We start from the raw sequence: 17,069 nt of genomic DNA on the forward strand, positions 1-17,069 counted from the left end.
AATTCGATTTTAGGATAAACGGAGGAAGAGAGAGAGAGAGCTCGTGCTTGGGCGTGATGACGGGGCTTTGATGTACCAGAAGGGGCTTTTTTCTCCCGAGCCTCGGTTCTCAAGTTAGCTGCGGGCTCGACGCCCGTCTAGATAACCGGCTCGAGCTGAATGTACGATTCGAGCGAAAGAGCGAGCGCGCGTGGACTCGATATACGGGTACCGTCATGCAATATTCCGAACTAATGTACGATGCGCCCACAGGCTCTCGCGCGGACATCGAGGCGAGGTCGTTCCTTTTAATTTTCAGTTTCGAGGATCGGGGTCAACTTCCAATGCCACTCCGGGAAAGGCCGTCGTACAATATTGTTTTTCAAACGGATCGCAGACATTAAAATTATTTTTTAAATAATTAGTACAAATGTCTTTTGAATCCGCAGGTGTGTATCTTATTAAACAGCTTTGATTAAACCAATAACACAAACGAATAACACAAACTGCTGGAGAAAAATTATTGTAAAGTTGACATGAGTGCGTTCGCGTTAAACTTACACATGATTTACGTCAATCTAGTTTGTTTGGAACATTTATATGCTTTATACATTTTAATTAAAACTTCATTAACATATTGTTTTTTTTTTGTTACTCGTATACAAATTTTAATTAAAAACTTAATTTTCGCTAGTAAAATATAAAAGATTGGTTGTCACATGGCACAATCTTGACTGCGGCAAGTGACAGATTGTAAGCGACAGCTTGACAGCTGACAGCTGCGCGCTAAACGGTGAAATCCGCATTAAGTTAACAGAAAAAAGTGTACACGTATAATGTACCGTGTGACGCGAATCTGAAATTAGATAAACTGCACTTACCGCACCTGGATGCTATACGCCATCGACATACTCTCGAGCGAGAATCGTCGATGTATATCTCGAATTAACAGAATAGCGTCCCGTGCTATTCAGCTGGGCTCTACCGAGTGATTTGTTTTTTTTTTGTTTTACGGGAGTGCGATAGATCAGATAAACTATATATCAGATAGAGTGTGATCACGTTGTAAATTTTTAAACGACACGTGTCACTCCACCCGGACGAGTTATTACAATATATTGCCGACTGGGATGGAAGTGAAGGAGATATTAACAACTCTGAACGTCACATATTCGTTGCAACGAGATACTTCGAATCACACATACCTCGAATCGAGTTGAATTATAATTAAACATGAAGCAATAACGACATATTACAATCATTCACGTTAATAGCGGCCGTTCAAATTTCCAATTGCGATTCTATTTTTGCGCTTTTTAATGCGACAAAGGGAATTTTTTGCAATAACGTCTATCCACGACAATAACAAGTTTTCCAGTGCATCTATGTATCTCACGAAACAACGTATCTCTACTTAATTTTACAATACCAAACGTCTGCCAAGAGTCTGCCGATATTTCCACGTACATTTTGCAAAGCATGACATTACAGGCTATGGAGACTAGACACTGCGCAGAGAAATCAATAGCAATAGCAATAGATCAATACAAATTGATATTTACACTTTTGGCAAACAGACCAACTTGTTCGATCGAACATTCTCAAGAAAGCGGAAATAGTCGTTTCTAAGAAAAATCTCTATTGCTAAACATTCGATAGCAAGTTCCTAGAAAATAAAAATGATTCCACAAAGCAGGAAAAACTGTTCTTAATATTATTACATTTAAAAAATAATTAAAATAATATTATATTAAAAAAATTATTATTATATTTAATTTATATATTATATTTATTATATATATATATATATATATATATATATATATATATATTTAAAAAATAATTTAAAAAATATATTATATATATTTAAAAAAATAATTACCAATATTAATTATAATCAGATCAATGATATCTCATCAAGGATCCGTAGAAGATACACATGCACGATCGATTCATCGTTGTTTTTCCTGCCCCGTCATGCGATCGATTTTTTTCAGGGAGACGTGTAAGGGAAAAAAATATATATTCACCCTTATTCTTCGCCTTGAGATCGAGATCGACCGGGAAAGAATCGACGGTATTGAGGACGGTCGTCGGCGGATGACAGATAATACCGGAAGATTGCGGGGCGGAAGCGGGGACGGCGATCGTAGTAACCGTCGACGGTGAATTCGCGGTCGTAATGCCGTTGGTGTTGGTGACGGTCGTGGTGATCGCCGTCGCGGCCGAGACGGTGGGCGTCGCGACGGTGGTGGCCGTCAACGTGGACGACGGCGAGGCTTGCTGGTAGCCACAGCATTCCTTTGTCTCTTCCTTAACCTTGACCTTGTGGAGGATCGTCGTCGTCGTCGTCGTCGTCGCCGCTCCGCCCTCCACTTTCATCCTCGCGGGCCGTGTTCTCACCTGCGGACATTGGTTAAATTCTCTTAACTCACTCCCACATGCTGATTCTGGGAAATTTAATAAAGCTAAAGTTATGAAATAAATAGATATTTTATTGAATAAGCTCTAAGATAGTATTTTAAAATTACATATGTACCGATAACATTCATGCAATGAAACAAGAAAACAGGAAAATAATGAGAAAAAAAGAGAAAATTTACGATAAAATGAGGTGGAAAGGAATAAACGTACACGGGCTAAATTTAAATAGATAATTAATTTACATGAGAATATTAGATATCTATATATTTGAGATATAAACGGCTCAAATGACAGAGATTCAAAGAGGATTTAAGAAGGAGGGAAAACAAAAAAATTAAGAAAAATGAATATTGCTCTACAATTTAATGCTTTTTTCTGTTTCTATTTCTTCTCTTTACGAAAGAAATTTGCAAGAATTCACTCGCACACATCACCAAAATATTAAAATTGAATATTAACAGCTTCTTCCATCCATCGCGACGTCTCCGCGAGAACGTGCACCTGCTATCAACCACGTCGGGGGGCTTGGACGACACGACGCGACGCGGGGAAAAACGAGCAGCGAGAGACCCCGGGACACCCATATGCACGTCATCGCGCGCACGATTCATATTTGATTGATTCCATTTCATGAGAGCGTCGCGCCGACCGCATGTTTCGTCTACGTGCCCGGCGAGACGGGATCGTCGCCGCGCATACCGATGGCCGTTTTAATGGAATGTGCAAACGGATGTTTTACAAACCAACAAAGATCCGTCACGGAGCGCGCCCGGGAATTATTGGGGATCCGCGAGCGCTGCCATCCATAACTGATCGCGTCGCCGTCATTTTTGACCGCGCTCGACGCGCGGCCTACTAATGGACCATCTCCACGAGTGTTTTCCTCCAAAGTGCAATGGATATCTACACGCGAGCCGGCTATCGCAAATAATTTTTCATCTATGGATTCATGGAGCGGAATTAATTTTTCGCGACGTAAACGTTTGATTGACCGACATTTTTGTTCCTATAGAATTTATTTAACGTTTGACGTTAAGCTTTCTTTAAACAAGAAGCTTGAAATTTAAAATTGAATTTTAAATCGAAATTCCATCATCAATTTGAAGTAAGTCTTTATAGTTGATCCAAGAGAGTTGGAATGCTGTATTATATGTGTATGTATAAGAAAAAATAATATTTTAAAATATAGACTTAATACCTAATACATTTGTAATAATGTTTTATTGCAGAAGAAATTTTCACAAATTGATTTTGTATAAATTATACAAATATATGTGTAGAATACTTTAAATAAATATATATATTTATTTAAATTTGTTACAGATTTTTATAGCGCGCAAGAACATTGCATTAAACAAACTGAGGATTAAATTCAAGATAATACTTTTTAAGAATCAAATGAGATAATAAATGCTATTAAACCGTTTTTATATGGTCGAATACTATTTCAGGCAGCAGATAATTAATTATAAGTAAAAAGATCAACATTTTATAAAAATACGAGACGTTAACAAGCTGACATTTGTCATCGAAATTTTATTAGTATTTTTTTAAGTCAATAATTTAATAATTCATTGTAAAAACAACGTTATAGAGGCACCCGCATTCTAAGAACAACCACATCGTACGGGTACTCGCGACCTGTACGTAACAAACGAGTTACATATATGTAACGCGGATACTCGAAGCTCCATTTTGCATCCGAATGCTGGGCTTCGTGTGTCTAGAACAATCTTTCTTATCAGCGAAACAAGTTGCAAACCGAGTCATAAACATTACGAAGATTTACATCAGCCTAACAGGTGGTATTCGCGGTGCGATGCTGCGTCGCGTAAGCGTCTTGCGTTTTGTACGCAACGAAACGTGCGTATTTAACTTTCTTTCTCCTCTCGCGCTTCCTCTTCTTTATCTCGTGCTTACGCTGCAAGATCTCGTTTCATATTTATTATGGTAATCGCATCGCCGAGACTTTTACGAGAGCGCCGACATTACAGCTACGTCCGACATTAAAAGTAACCGCGTTAAGAGGAAAAAAGTTCGCGATTCTTTTTTTCACAATTCCACAGAAACAAATGTGATGTATGAATAAATTCTCCCGCGAATTCCCGTAATTTTACTCGTTAAGTTGTGTACTTTACACGATACGAGATAGATTTTTCATTAACGAGAGAATCTTCTAATATGCTAACTTAATATTTTTTATTTCGTACAATAAAACGTTGCAGGTATTATTATTTTAAATTAAGTCGAAGATAACAATCTTTAAGATTTATTTGTTTAATATTGTTAAAAAGCAATTCATTAACTTTGACAGACTAAATTTTGCATGTGAATCTTAAATAAAACTAATACATTTCTTACGCGTATAACATTACATCGAATGCTACAGCAATTATTATTCTCAGCAGAGTCATGTGCATCGGTTCTGCTACATATGTCATTTGGTGATCGAAGACAAAACCATGTCACCGGAAATGACATGGTTGTAACGAAATTGGTGTCCACACACATTGAAGGAAATAATCATAACGGACAATTCCCTGCCTCCTCCTCCGGTCAATATTGCGCCATTTTTGCTGACTATACTTGATTATAGCAATCGACTTTTTTCTCTTACATGCAGTTTACTCCGCACGTATACACGAAAATCGATTTACTTTTTGCCAGAAAAAAACATTTCTGAATAGAAAAGATGCATTTTCAGCGCTTAATCGATAAATTTAAATGAACAAAAAAGTTAGAAAAATAAAAATCACTTATATAATATCACATCCGATGTTTAATCGATAAAAGCAAACTGACGGAAACAAGTGCAATCGATTGGATTCATGCAATTGTCTCTAATTTATGAAAAAAAAAAAACTTAGGGAGATATAGCTCTTGCGATTTGCAATCGCGTTTGTACGAATCCGATTTAGGGCGGAGCGATTTGCATGAGCTCTGCGATATTTTCGGTTCGACGGGGGCAAAATTACACATCGGGGAAAATTAAATGGCACGAATGCGGAAACGCGAGTAATCTTTAAGATCCACGTGGCGCACCACCGCCACCGTTCCTACCGGATGGAATTTTATTTTATTGACGCGCACACACATACACACAGCTGTGGCAGCAGGCTGCCTTCGGTGCCACATGGTCCCGTTATTAACGTGAAATGCAAACGAGCCCTTCGTTGCGTCCAAGAAACGGCCGCTCGGATGACTCGCTATAATTTTTCGTGCGAAATTGCCGTCGCCAAATGCCGCCGAGTTTTAACGCGCTCATAATTGCACCGGGAAATTCGACGCGAGCCTCCGTTCGATTCGCAGCGAATCGCCGAACGATAAGGTCCGGCAATAATAATTGTCCCTATCGCGCTCTCTGTTTAATTAAGACGAGCGCGCCAGAGCTCGTTACACGTAATGCGATTAATTACGAGCTGCTCGTAATTTTTATGTCGACAGAGAATTATGAATCGCATAAATCATTTAATTTCATGCGAGTTGTGTTATGGCAAAAAATCTGTCAAGTGATAAAGCGATGAATTTTATCGAGGTTCGGGACGATCTTTTACAATATTATTCTCTTTATGAAAATTAAGAAAATCTCTGAATTTTTAAATCTTTTTTTATTCGGCACGCAATTTTAACGCATCCTAAAACGATCAACGAATCATCATCATTAATTACTAAACTATTTACGGAGAAATCATTGAAAATGCCGCTTTGATTACCATCATGGTAATAAAAGCGTCAACAACCCATATTCTGGTCACGTAACAACGCTCTCCGATTCTTCTACGGTCGTTCATCAATCAAACCACCCCTGTATTTCGTGCGAACGATGGAAAAAGGTTGCGCTACGCAGTTTCGGCGGATTTACGCACAACACAATCTGCGGTCGCGGACATGTCGATCTTTATTGTGACAGATGGCTACAATAATTTTAATTGCCGCTTTCTTCTGTTGTTACAGTTGTCCGCGAGCCGTTTGCCGCACATGTGCAAGTGTGTGCGATATGCTATCTTCTCTTAGTCTCCTATAAGACACATTGTAATTTTAAGATCCTTTAATTAATTAAAATAAAGCAATCTTATCAATAGCTTAGATACTTTAATTACGTCATCACATGATTATATTAAATTTATAATAAAAATTATTATGCATTAATCTTACTTAATTTTTCTGCTACATATCATGTATGTAATTCGAGTTGTAACGTGATAAAAAAATGATCTTAAAATACAATTTTGTATATTATTTAAAAAAAAGAGTAAGAAAAGAAAACGCTTGCATTTTTGACATTTAGAACAAGTGAGGATTATCATGTAAGAAATACTATTTTCTGCACAATTTTACATAAAAAAAGGTAACACAAAATACCTTAAAAGATCGCACGACTAATTCGGTTACAGGATTCTTTCAAAGGCCAAGCTTTGAAATATGAAACGCAAAAGCTACCTTTAACGCGTAGATGCATCGCTCGCTTAATTGCCTGGTTCAACGCTACAAATAATTTGATTTTTGCCATTTGTTTGTGTAAAAGGGCATTTATTTTTCCTTCATTTACAGTGCCGTTATCCAACTGTCTGTTACACAAGATATAGTTAGATGCAAAATGTAATTAAAAGTCGGCTATTACGAGGTTTGCATCGCAATATAAATGCTGACTCGCGCGGATTCAATCGATTACTTATAAAACAATATTTTAATATTAACGTTGAAGTTTTTTTACATAAAAGATAATTAAATCTTCTTGAATGCTGCACTGTTTATTTCATATTCATTTAAAAATGCATCGAAATGAGATGTTAAAAAGTACACAGAGCAAAATGTATACTGTATTCAAGTAAATATTATTTATTTTAAGTATATCATTAGTTTGTATATCCGCAAATATATCATAAGTTCACCACAAGCATTAAATTTAATTGAATATATTCCGAATTTTAGTAAGTGCAAAACTAAAATTTAGTTTGCTCACTCATAGAGTTGACGTAAAGTAAATTTGATTTTTCTTTGATACAACTTTACAATATTCTTGAAGAGAAAATAAATTCTTCTCTTGAGACACATAATAATGAGATTTTCCAACACTTGTGATGAGTATATTTTAAGACTTATTATCAAGAATATATTCTTTGTTAAAGAAAACTATTACTTAATTATTACTTAAAAAAGCTATTACTTGAAAAAAAAAAAAAAAAAGAAAAAATAAACTGAGTAATCGCCTTTCTTGACAGTGGAATGATATTTTTCTCCGATGTAGACTCGCGATTCAAGCGTGCATCCGCATGCCGCATTTTCGTAGACGCAGCTAGTTTGCGCGTCGCGTGACGTTGAGAGAACGCAATTAACTCGGATGTCACCTGCGATCGATCGCCACCGAGAGGAGAGCCTGTCCTCCCCCTCCCTTCCCGCCTCTCCCGCCGTCGCATCGTTAAGGTGAGCTTTGGCCCCGACTTGCCGGAGACGCGCGTCTCTCCCCGGCAATTCGTTAAGACGCTTAGTTAAGCAAACAAGAACGATGCCGCTACGCGAAGTGATATACGTGCCGCGGCAGAAAATCCGCGGCTCTCCCGCTCGTAATTGCGCACAGCTGTGGTTACACGCGCGGATCTAAAAGCTCCCCCCCCCCCCGCCACGTATTCGCGCGCGATACTCACGAATTATTGCATTAGCGCGCGATCCTCGTCGAAGATCGATGATGCCACTCTCGTCGACTTTTTTCCACTCTTTGTAACCACATTATCATGTCGATGTCGATGTCGATGAAGGAAGAGGGGAGACGCTGCGGTAAATTGCAAATATGTAATGTCGGCGCATCGAATTAATTTTATTAATTATACTTGCAATTGATGTAATTATAAACGGCGTTTATTGTCGCGAATAATATTACATAACAACTGTGTGGGCCGAATTTAATTGATTATATTTATTATTATAATTGCAACGATATCACAAACGAGGGAGCAGGCTAGAAGTTTTCCCTTTCATCCTCACGGATATATTTTCCACGATTCTCCGATCGTTTCGCGATTTTCCAAATAAAGTGGAAGATTCACTGAGGATGACTCTATCAAACGTTCCGCCAAATTCGCTCCACTTTCAACGGCGCAAGAAAGAAGAAAAAAGTATCGGACAGGCCAGCGCAGCCGGTGGATAAAAAGCGGCATGGATGAAAGAGAGTGAGAGAAACATATATAAATAGAGAGATAGAGATAGATAGATTCAGTCTGTTTTAGTCAAGAGAGAAAAAGGATTTCAAGAAGAGAAAATCGTCTACTAAGATGACGTATATTGATTGCTTCCCTCCCCTTCACCTCTTGAATTTTAGAAACAATTTAAATATTCAAAAAATTCACCATCATTTTAATTCATATCACGCGTATGATTCGGATCACACGAAAATCAGATAAAAGAAATTAATTAATTTACAAACAATACGATCAATCTGGTATAATAATAAGTACAAAATCGAATCGACAAAGTACTCTAATTCGATTTCGAATCACGACAATTCCGTAATAATAGGACACATTGAACATCTTTCTGTCGCGTGAAGGAGAAACAGAGATGCGCGGAATGGAAGGGGGAAAGTCCGGGAACAGACGAATAATCGTGGATCGATCGCGGCCCGCGTTTTTGAAGGAAATGGCTTCGGCGTCTCGCGACAGAGAGACCCGGGCTTATGTTTATACATATGTCCCGCACATGGTACGGTGCCCCCGAAGAGCAGGGGGAGCGGGGGGGGTGGAGAGAGAGAGAGAAACGTACTCTCTCTGAAATTTCCAATATTAGAACGGCCAGGCGCGAGAGGCAGGCCAGATGTCTACCGTACTGACTGTCGAGAGCGCGGGCGCGCGACGTGCGTTTAGCATGGTTTCATTACAAAAATGTCACGCACAGAGCCGCGTCGCGCCGTCGTCGACCTCTCTCGACGATGCGTTCCCTCTCTCGCGACTCTCTCGTTCTCTCTCTCCCCGATCTCTCTCCTTCTCCCGTTCTGTCATCGTCGTCCTCGCGTCGCGGATGACTCGATCTTAAGACGGCAGCTGCCGTTAATCAACCGCAATTAGATCCAAGGGTGGCATCTTTAGGATCAAAATAGTCGCGAATGAATGATCCATTGATCGCGTTATCTGATCAGGTTCTCATCCGACTTAAAAAAAAAACATGGTCAAGTTTGGAGCATCACTATTTACGATATTTGGCAATGAATTTTTAATGACAATCGGAATAAATTATTCACGCTGTGGGGCGCAGAAAGCTGCTATAACTTGAATACTTTTGCAATCTTCTGATTTTGATTTTCGTTGACAGACTGCGAACGGCCGGTCGGTCTTGCGAATTAAAAAGTTTGCGATAAACAAAGAAAGAGAGAAACGAACGAAACGGTAAATACTTTGCTCTTTGGAGCCGACGTTTGAAACCGTTACATCGTTAATGGTATCGAAGCTTTACTTGGCGAAGGTTCTGCTTGGTTTCATTACAAAGATGTCATGCGCAGGTACGTCGCAGTTATACCCGCTTTTGACGTCCCGCTTGCGTTGTATACACACTTGGCGTTAAACCGGAACGACCGGGGAGCGCCGGGGAAATTATGAAATGCTAAAACGGAAACGAATTCCGCGACGCCGAATATTGTTCCGATATTCGCAATTAACTCTTTTATTTGTGCGCGCGCGACACACAATGCACCCGGCACAATCGCCAAAGCGATAATAATTCCTGATGGAACTCGAAAATGCCGGTAACTTTTTCAAGGGACCTCGACAGCGTCCACCTAATTCCCGGCGCGAACTAAAAAAAAATCTACGCTTTCAATTAACGAAACGATTTGTCCCATTTATGGGGTGTATCGGGTTAGCCGGACACAAACGCGTTAAATGGACGAACTTTTTTTCGCGCAACTAACGAGAAGATAATCGAGGACGTCGTCATCGCGCGCGCGGATAATTAATTACTATCGCGCTCTGGTCCATCAACGTTTCGCGTCGTCTCCCTCTGTATCCGCATAATTTTATCTTTTAACCAGGCTGTCTCGCGGACGAGGCACTAATCTGCGATCTACGACTAATGTTCTCGGTTACAAGCAGTATTGTATGATTACTTATGGTTACGTTAATGCACGCGATGATTAATCATTTAAACATCTTGTTTTCAAAAATTAGAAAAAGACTTTGTGTGTTGTAAATTAAACAAATTGAATGTATACATGTAAAAATTAATTTCTTTCCGATAATTTTAAATTGATTTCTAAGGCAATGTATTATTAACGCACACAAATTTTTATCTCCAAAATTATGATTCATAACAAAGATATTCGATATTTTCGGACGAAATATTATTTAATTGGTCAAAGAGACCATATCCAATACTAACAATAACAATCAACAAATTGCAGGACGTATATAATTGTACGTCATTTCTCGCTGATAATTAAGCCCAAATTTCGGGCAATTTCGGTTTCGTAGCCGTCATAGCCATATCATAAATACGAATTCGTGGTTTTATGATGGTTTTACTTACATTTATTGTATATTGCATTTTATGATACAAGAAATCCGGATAATAATAATAATAATAATAATAATATAAATTTTATTATCTACATTATCAATTTATACCATTTGAGAATTTTATAATTAAAAAAAAGGATACAATAGTAATTACTATGAAATAAAAGATAAATAATTATTACTATTATTTTTTGTAAAACTTGTGTGATTATTATATTTTAAAATTAATATATAGATATATATCATGTATATCTTCATTTCATATTTATGGAAATAATAAAAAAAGAAAGAAAGAGAATTATATTTAAAAAGATACAATCTGCGATTTTTACTCTAAAATTTAAAAATATATAAAAAGAATTTTTTATATTCGCTAATATATATTTTAATTGTACAATATATTGTATAATATTTGAAATTATATCGCGGTTCGCTTTTTCTAATCTGTTCATCCGTGTGAATGACGCAACAATCGACCGATCGACACTTAATATATCCATGAAAATATCGGATGGCGTTCACAGGTGCGCCAATGTGCGGCCGGTTCGTCAGTGTCAGTGAAAATTGTCGGACACGTGGTTAACTACGCGGGAGCTGTTAAACGTTTAGGTGCGCGAGGATAGGTAGCAACGATACAATTGCCGGCATTTCTATAGACCAGCGAGGTATGAATCTATTGCGAATCGTGCAACCGATCTCGACGACACATGCAGCAATTCAATTATCCGCGGGCTATAAAATCGGAGAGAAAAAAATTTCTCAATTCCCTACAATTTCGTTGGCCCTTTCCCTTTGTACATGTCAACGTTATCTCATTTCCGAAAATATTTATTGGATCTAATAATCGAACTAAGTAATTTTTTTCTGTTTCGATTTTTTATATTAGAACCCCCTTAAAGAACGAGTTTTATTCGCGGAGCAATTCGGAATTTTTGCCTCCCGATGTGCTCATCGGTTCGCAGAACTTGTGTCACTGTAAGCACGCACTAATTACGTGCTATATCCGGAAAGAGCAACTCACGGACGGTACGATGCGCATCGCAACGTAACCAAAGGTACCGGCGAGAGAAACTGGAAGGTACCGGGGGAGAACGAGCGGTGGCCCGGGTCTCTCCCCGGCCGTAACTCTTGATTCTCTTTGAAGCGCGGAAGCTGCCCGCAACACCTGACTGACTCGACGGACGCGTATATGGCAGGTCGAGCGGAGCAGCAGCGGCAGACAGAGCTCACCGGGGGTGGGTGAGGGGCGAGACGACGGGTAAAAGCGGAAGGCAACCACCACCGGGGTGGGCTGCGAGAGAGCGAGAGAGAAAGAGAGAGAGAGAGAGAGCGCGAGAAAGCTAAAGGGAGGCAGAAAGAGAAAGATTAATAATATAGGAAAGCCAAAGCCACGCCGCAGCCCCTGACAAGCTTTCCGCCTCTCTTCTGTTGCCAACAGTTAATCGATATACAGTATTTCCTCGTTAAAAGAAAGAAACTTTTCGCTTCATTAACAGAAAGAAAATCATCCCCTCCTCCCTCCCTCTTCGTCATTTCTCGAGTGAGCAAGTCTCGAGTCCTATCTAAATATGTGACTGACGTTTGACAGCGAGAGAAATCACTCGCAAATAACTCTTTCGATAAAAGATACAATGTTTAAATTTGTTCTCTTTATATGAGAAATCATTTTTATAAATTACTGAGATTTTTCTTATTAATATGACATTAAATACAGCCTCTCTCGACTAATTTTTAATTAGACGTAAAATAACATTTACTGATTCGATTTTTTTTCACATAACAGATACAATTTTAATTTTATTATGTGCATAATTGAAATAAGATCTGTCAAATAAAATCATTGACATTCAGCTTGGCGGATATTTAAAGTATATACATGTATGTATACACCTTGGCTTCTTGAATATCTCGGTTCGGACAGCGTGCGTAAAGCAAAAACGAGAATAAGAACGTAGTAAGAAAGAATAAGAGCAAACAATTTTCGGCATTAAACAAAACTAGGGCGCTGCCAGATGACGACCAGGTACTCATCTCGGTAAGACTCGAGACTCGCTCGTACAAAACGGGGGAATAAAATCTTCTTTTTAATAAAGCGACAAGTCTTTCTGTTAACGAGGAAAGGCTGTAATTTAGTTGATAATGAGTAAGAAGAAGAAGAAGAAGAACACAAGAAATTATTATACAATATACGTATAAACTATTTATCTTTGTATAGTTTATATAAAACTTCACTGATTGTGAGACTTATACACTTATATCCTTTACTTAGAGTTAGACTTATTTGTATCTTAAATAGAACAATTGCCGCTGATGGGTTATAAAAATCTTTTATGATACGTCAACATAGAATTTTAGAAAATTATCTCATCACGATTCTCCACCTTAGTTTCGCTTTGTTTAGATTGTAAATGTTATCTATATCAACATCTTCCTCTTCTAATCGTTGCTCGAAATCTTGTGTGTGAACAAATTTTTCAGCAATCGGCTGACAATCGGAGAATCATCGTCAATGTATATCTAGTAATCGAATTTCGTAATGTTCTTTAAATCGCCCAATCTTTACTTGAATATTGACGATCTACGTAATTTACGTACACACAAGTCCCGATGCTCTTTCTTTAAGCATTATATCAATGACTATGTTTTCTTTCCACTTTAAGAACCAAATGTATATTCCTTCATAGATCTTTATCATCTAGACTTGTATTTCATGTTCTATTATAGTGTCCTCTCTAATTGAATTAACTGACGTATCTGAATAACATTCTTCTTAATTCGTCAAACATTGATAGTGGAAATATTATAATTGGCTATAATTTCGAGATGTCTTTTTCGAGCTTTTGCCAAATCTTGATGCATTGTTGTATCGACATGGCAGACTATTTATACTTTTCAAGATTGACTGACATTAAGAATTGCGTCGATTATTTTTAGAAAAATGTTTACTATGTTTTCTGTATATCTGTGACGCGGCCAAAGTTTTTTGCATTGTTGTAGAAAAACAATTATTAAACCGTATTATTCGCAAATTCGTTGTATCATTGATCTTTACCCTTATTTTCATTTTTATTTTTTATTTTAATCTAATTCATTCTTATACATGGCGTATCTTATAACTAACTTCCTAATCTGAATAGAAACATACATCTATAGAAGAAAAAAAGGCTATACACATACGCATCATGAAAAATCAAGAACAATGACTCGTTCTTATTCTCGCACTCAACGAATTACTGCAAAGATTTATAGGAAAATGCACAAGAGTACGCAGCTTCATGATACAAAAAAAGATTTATGATTACGATATCAAATCAAACAGAACTGTCACAAAATAATATTACAACCACATTATAAAACTTCACAAAATTACATTTTAATAATGATACTGTCTCTTGTTATTTTTTAACAAAGCTAATAAAATTATATTAACTTTTATTTTTCAATATATTTAAATTGATACGCTTTTTAATACATGTATAACGACTGGTGAGGTATATAATAAATACCTGGAGCTTGGATGGGACAGTAACTCCGGCATTTATACAGTGTAAATGATGAGATATCGAGGGAACGGTGGCCGCATGCCGCGCGATATACGTGCGGGGGATGAGAGCGCAAAGATCGACACGGCTCGCGCCAACATTGCGGAAGCGCGCTACGAATTCGTACCCGCCGCGTGCTTCCGCCACGGTTAATCGTGACGTGCGCTGGGGAACCGATTATTGGCAAACACCGTGCGAAAGGATGCACCTGACAGGGGTTTTCGTCGCGCGCCTGTTCGGTCCTTATCTCCGCGCTCCCCGTCGAAGAAAACTCAAAGTTCCCTCCGGTAGTCTTTGCCCCGCGGCGATTCATCCACTTTCCCTCCCCTTCCCCACCACCACCCCCCCTCCTCCACATCATCTCCTCCCTCTTTCTCGCTCGACGTAATATACTCTTTGCGCTCCGATGGCTCGATTCTCCGGCGTGTTCGACATGGTAAATTCTCTCGACGGTGTATTCACGACAGCTTGGTGTTGATATCGTGAGCGATTATTTCTCACGAGTTGATTGCAATCCGATCGATGGGGAACGGGTCTTTTTCGTGAAAATATAGCATATTAAGATGGTGATAAAGTATTTCTCTCTCTTCTCATTAACTGAAAGACGGCGATCGTTTTCTGTTAATGAAGCAGCTTACATACTTTCCAAAATACCTGTCCCATAAATCTCTCCGGCGCCTCGTCGCGAGTGAGAGCGCAAATAGGATAAGAGAATAAGAGCGAGTGAGAGAGAGAATAAGAGCGAATATTTTTCGGCATCAAAGCTAGAGCGCTGCCAGATGTCGGCCAGATGTTCAGGTGAAGTCTAACACTCGCTCGCGCAAAAAAAAAGGGTAGAAAGAGAGGAGGGGGGAAGAAGCGCGGAATAATTTTCTTCCTATTAATGAAGCAAAAAATCTTTCTGTTAACAAGGAAATACTGTACTGAAAGATATTCCTCAGTGCGAGTATCCCTGGCAAACTGATTTGACAACTCTCTTTCGAGTCAGAAGTTCCGAAGAGTATTACTTTTTTTATCGATACTTTATGCTGCAGCATAGGCAATTTTTGGCAATATTTTTGAGTGCTCTCAAAAGCTACATATCTATATTACAAACAAAACACGATTTAAATATAAATATAAAAGGATTAACAAATTTTGCGATTTTCTAAATAGTGTGTGTGTGTGTACAAAACGAGTAGCGTAGTTTGCGTAGTTTCATATATCGAATCAATGAAAAATTGATTGAATACGACTGAAAAGGTCAAGATACGATATTTCGAATTAATAGCAGAATTGATCGATACAATAGCATCGAGCAGCAGTAGAGTTCTTTGGTAAAAGTTGCAACATAGTCGTAACGTTGCAATGACGGCTGAAATGACAGCAGAGTTTTGTGCGGCACGCGATTTCCTAGTTATCACGTTCTCCCCGCAACCCCATAGCTTTGTAACGCGAACTTTATGTGGTCACGTGTGGTTATACCTGTCATTTTCATTATTTCTGTATTCAAGTCTATATTTCGAAGAATATTATGTAAGAATTTCTCACATGGAAGAGAGACGTTCTGTCAAATAATTATTTCTTACACATCGTAAAAATCATACATGTAAATATATCTGCAATATACATATAAATATATATATATATATATATATATATATATATATATGTCATACGAATCATTTATAATGTTATCTTAGATATATAAAGGTTGTCTAAAAAAAAGCAAATATGCATATGCAATTTATTTTATAAACTACTAATACCATAAATATAACTCTCTCTCTCTCTCTTATTTTTATTTATGAAATTATATTATATTATACTTTTTATGCAAAAATAATAAGGTAAAAAAATGATTTATCTTCATTATTGGAACGTGATAAATAAATTTCTTATAAAAAGAGAAAGAGATAAATATACAGAATTAAAGTCAAATATTTGATTTATTCACCCTTAATTCGAAAAACTATTTTTAAATTATCAAAAATGTTGCACATATTGCAACCTTAATTTTTTATTATTTTATAACGATCTTCGCTGCGCAAAAATTACATCACAAGCGCTAAAAAAAAAAAGATTGCCCGAAAGAATTCGAATGACACAGATAACTGTAGCAGATTCTCACCTTCTGCCTGTTCTTTTTTCGTGATCGATGCTCACGCAGCGTGTCAGATTAAACCGCAAAAAATCCAGGGAAGGCAGCGGCCTGTCGATCAGTCACAATTTTCGCACAGCGTTCGCGGATTTTTCACGATGCGCCTCATCGTACAAAGATGCACGCTTCTCGTCCCACGTTCTCTTCAAGATCTTTCGGTTTTGAGAGATAAGTTGGCGCGTCCCGCGTTAGATCGAACGCGTTATAAAAGACAAAATTGATGACTCTCAACGCGAAGATAAAGGAGAAAATTCCGAGACGCGCGAATACGAAAAGAAACTTTCAAAACATGGAGATGAGGGCGAAATTTTCAAACAAGAGCGAAGAGGGAGGAGAACAATTCGTGACCGGATCTGGGAGATAAAAGAAGAATAAAATTCATTAAATCAACGAAGAACACGTATGATTAATATCGAAACGACGAAGAGCGAGTTTCGGAACGACGACAGAGCAGCGCGAACAAGCGCTACGCACGAACGGCGG

General features: G+C 38.1%; 1 protein-coding gene across 1 annotated transcript in view; it reads right to left on the minus strand.

The window, feature by feature from the left end:
* The window catches only part of LOC105255055 (protein CBFA2T1), a 38,729-nt gene extending 21,660 nt beyond the window's left edge, over positions 1-17,069 (minus strand). The window contains exons 1-2 of the mRNA XM_011264112.2: positions 16,557-17,069; positions 2,010-2,382 (exon numbers count right to left, since the gene is read on the minus strand). Coding sequence (XP_011262414.1) covers positions 2,010-2,361 — 352 coding nt within the window. The 5' untranslated portion in view covers positions 2,362-2,382; positions 16,557-17,069. The remainder of the gene's footprint in view (positions 1-2,009; positions 2,383-16,556) is intronic.

Source organism: Camponotus floridanus, unplaced genomic scaffold (genome assembly GCF_003227725.1).
Source record: "Camponotus floridanus strain SB8 unplaced genomic scaffold, Cflo_v7.5 scaffold13, whole genome shotgun sequence".
In the NCBI taxonomy this organism is placed as follows: Eukaryota; Metazoa; Arthropoda; class Insecta; order Hymenoptera; family Formicidae; genus Camponotus; species Camponotus floridanus.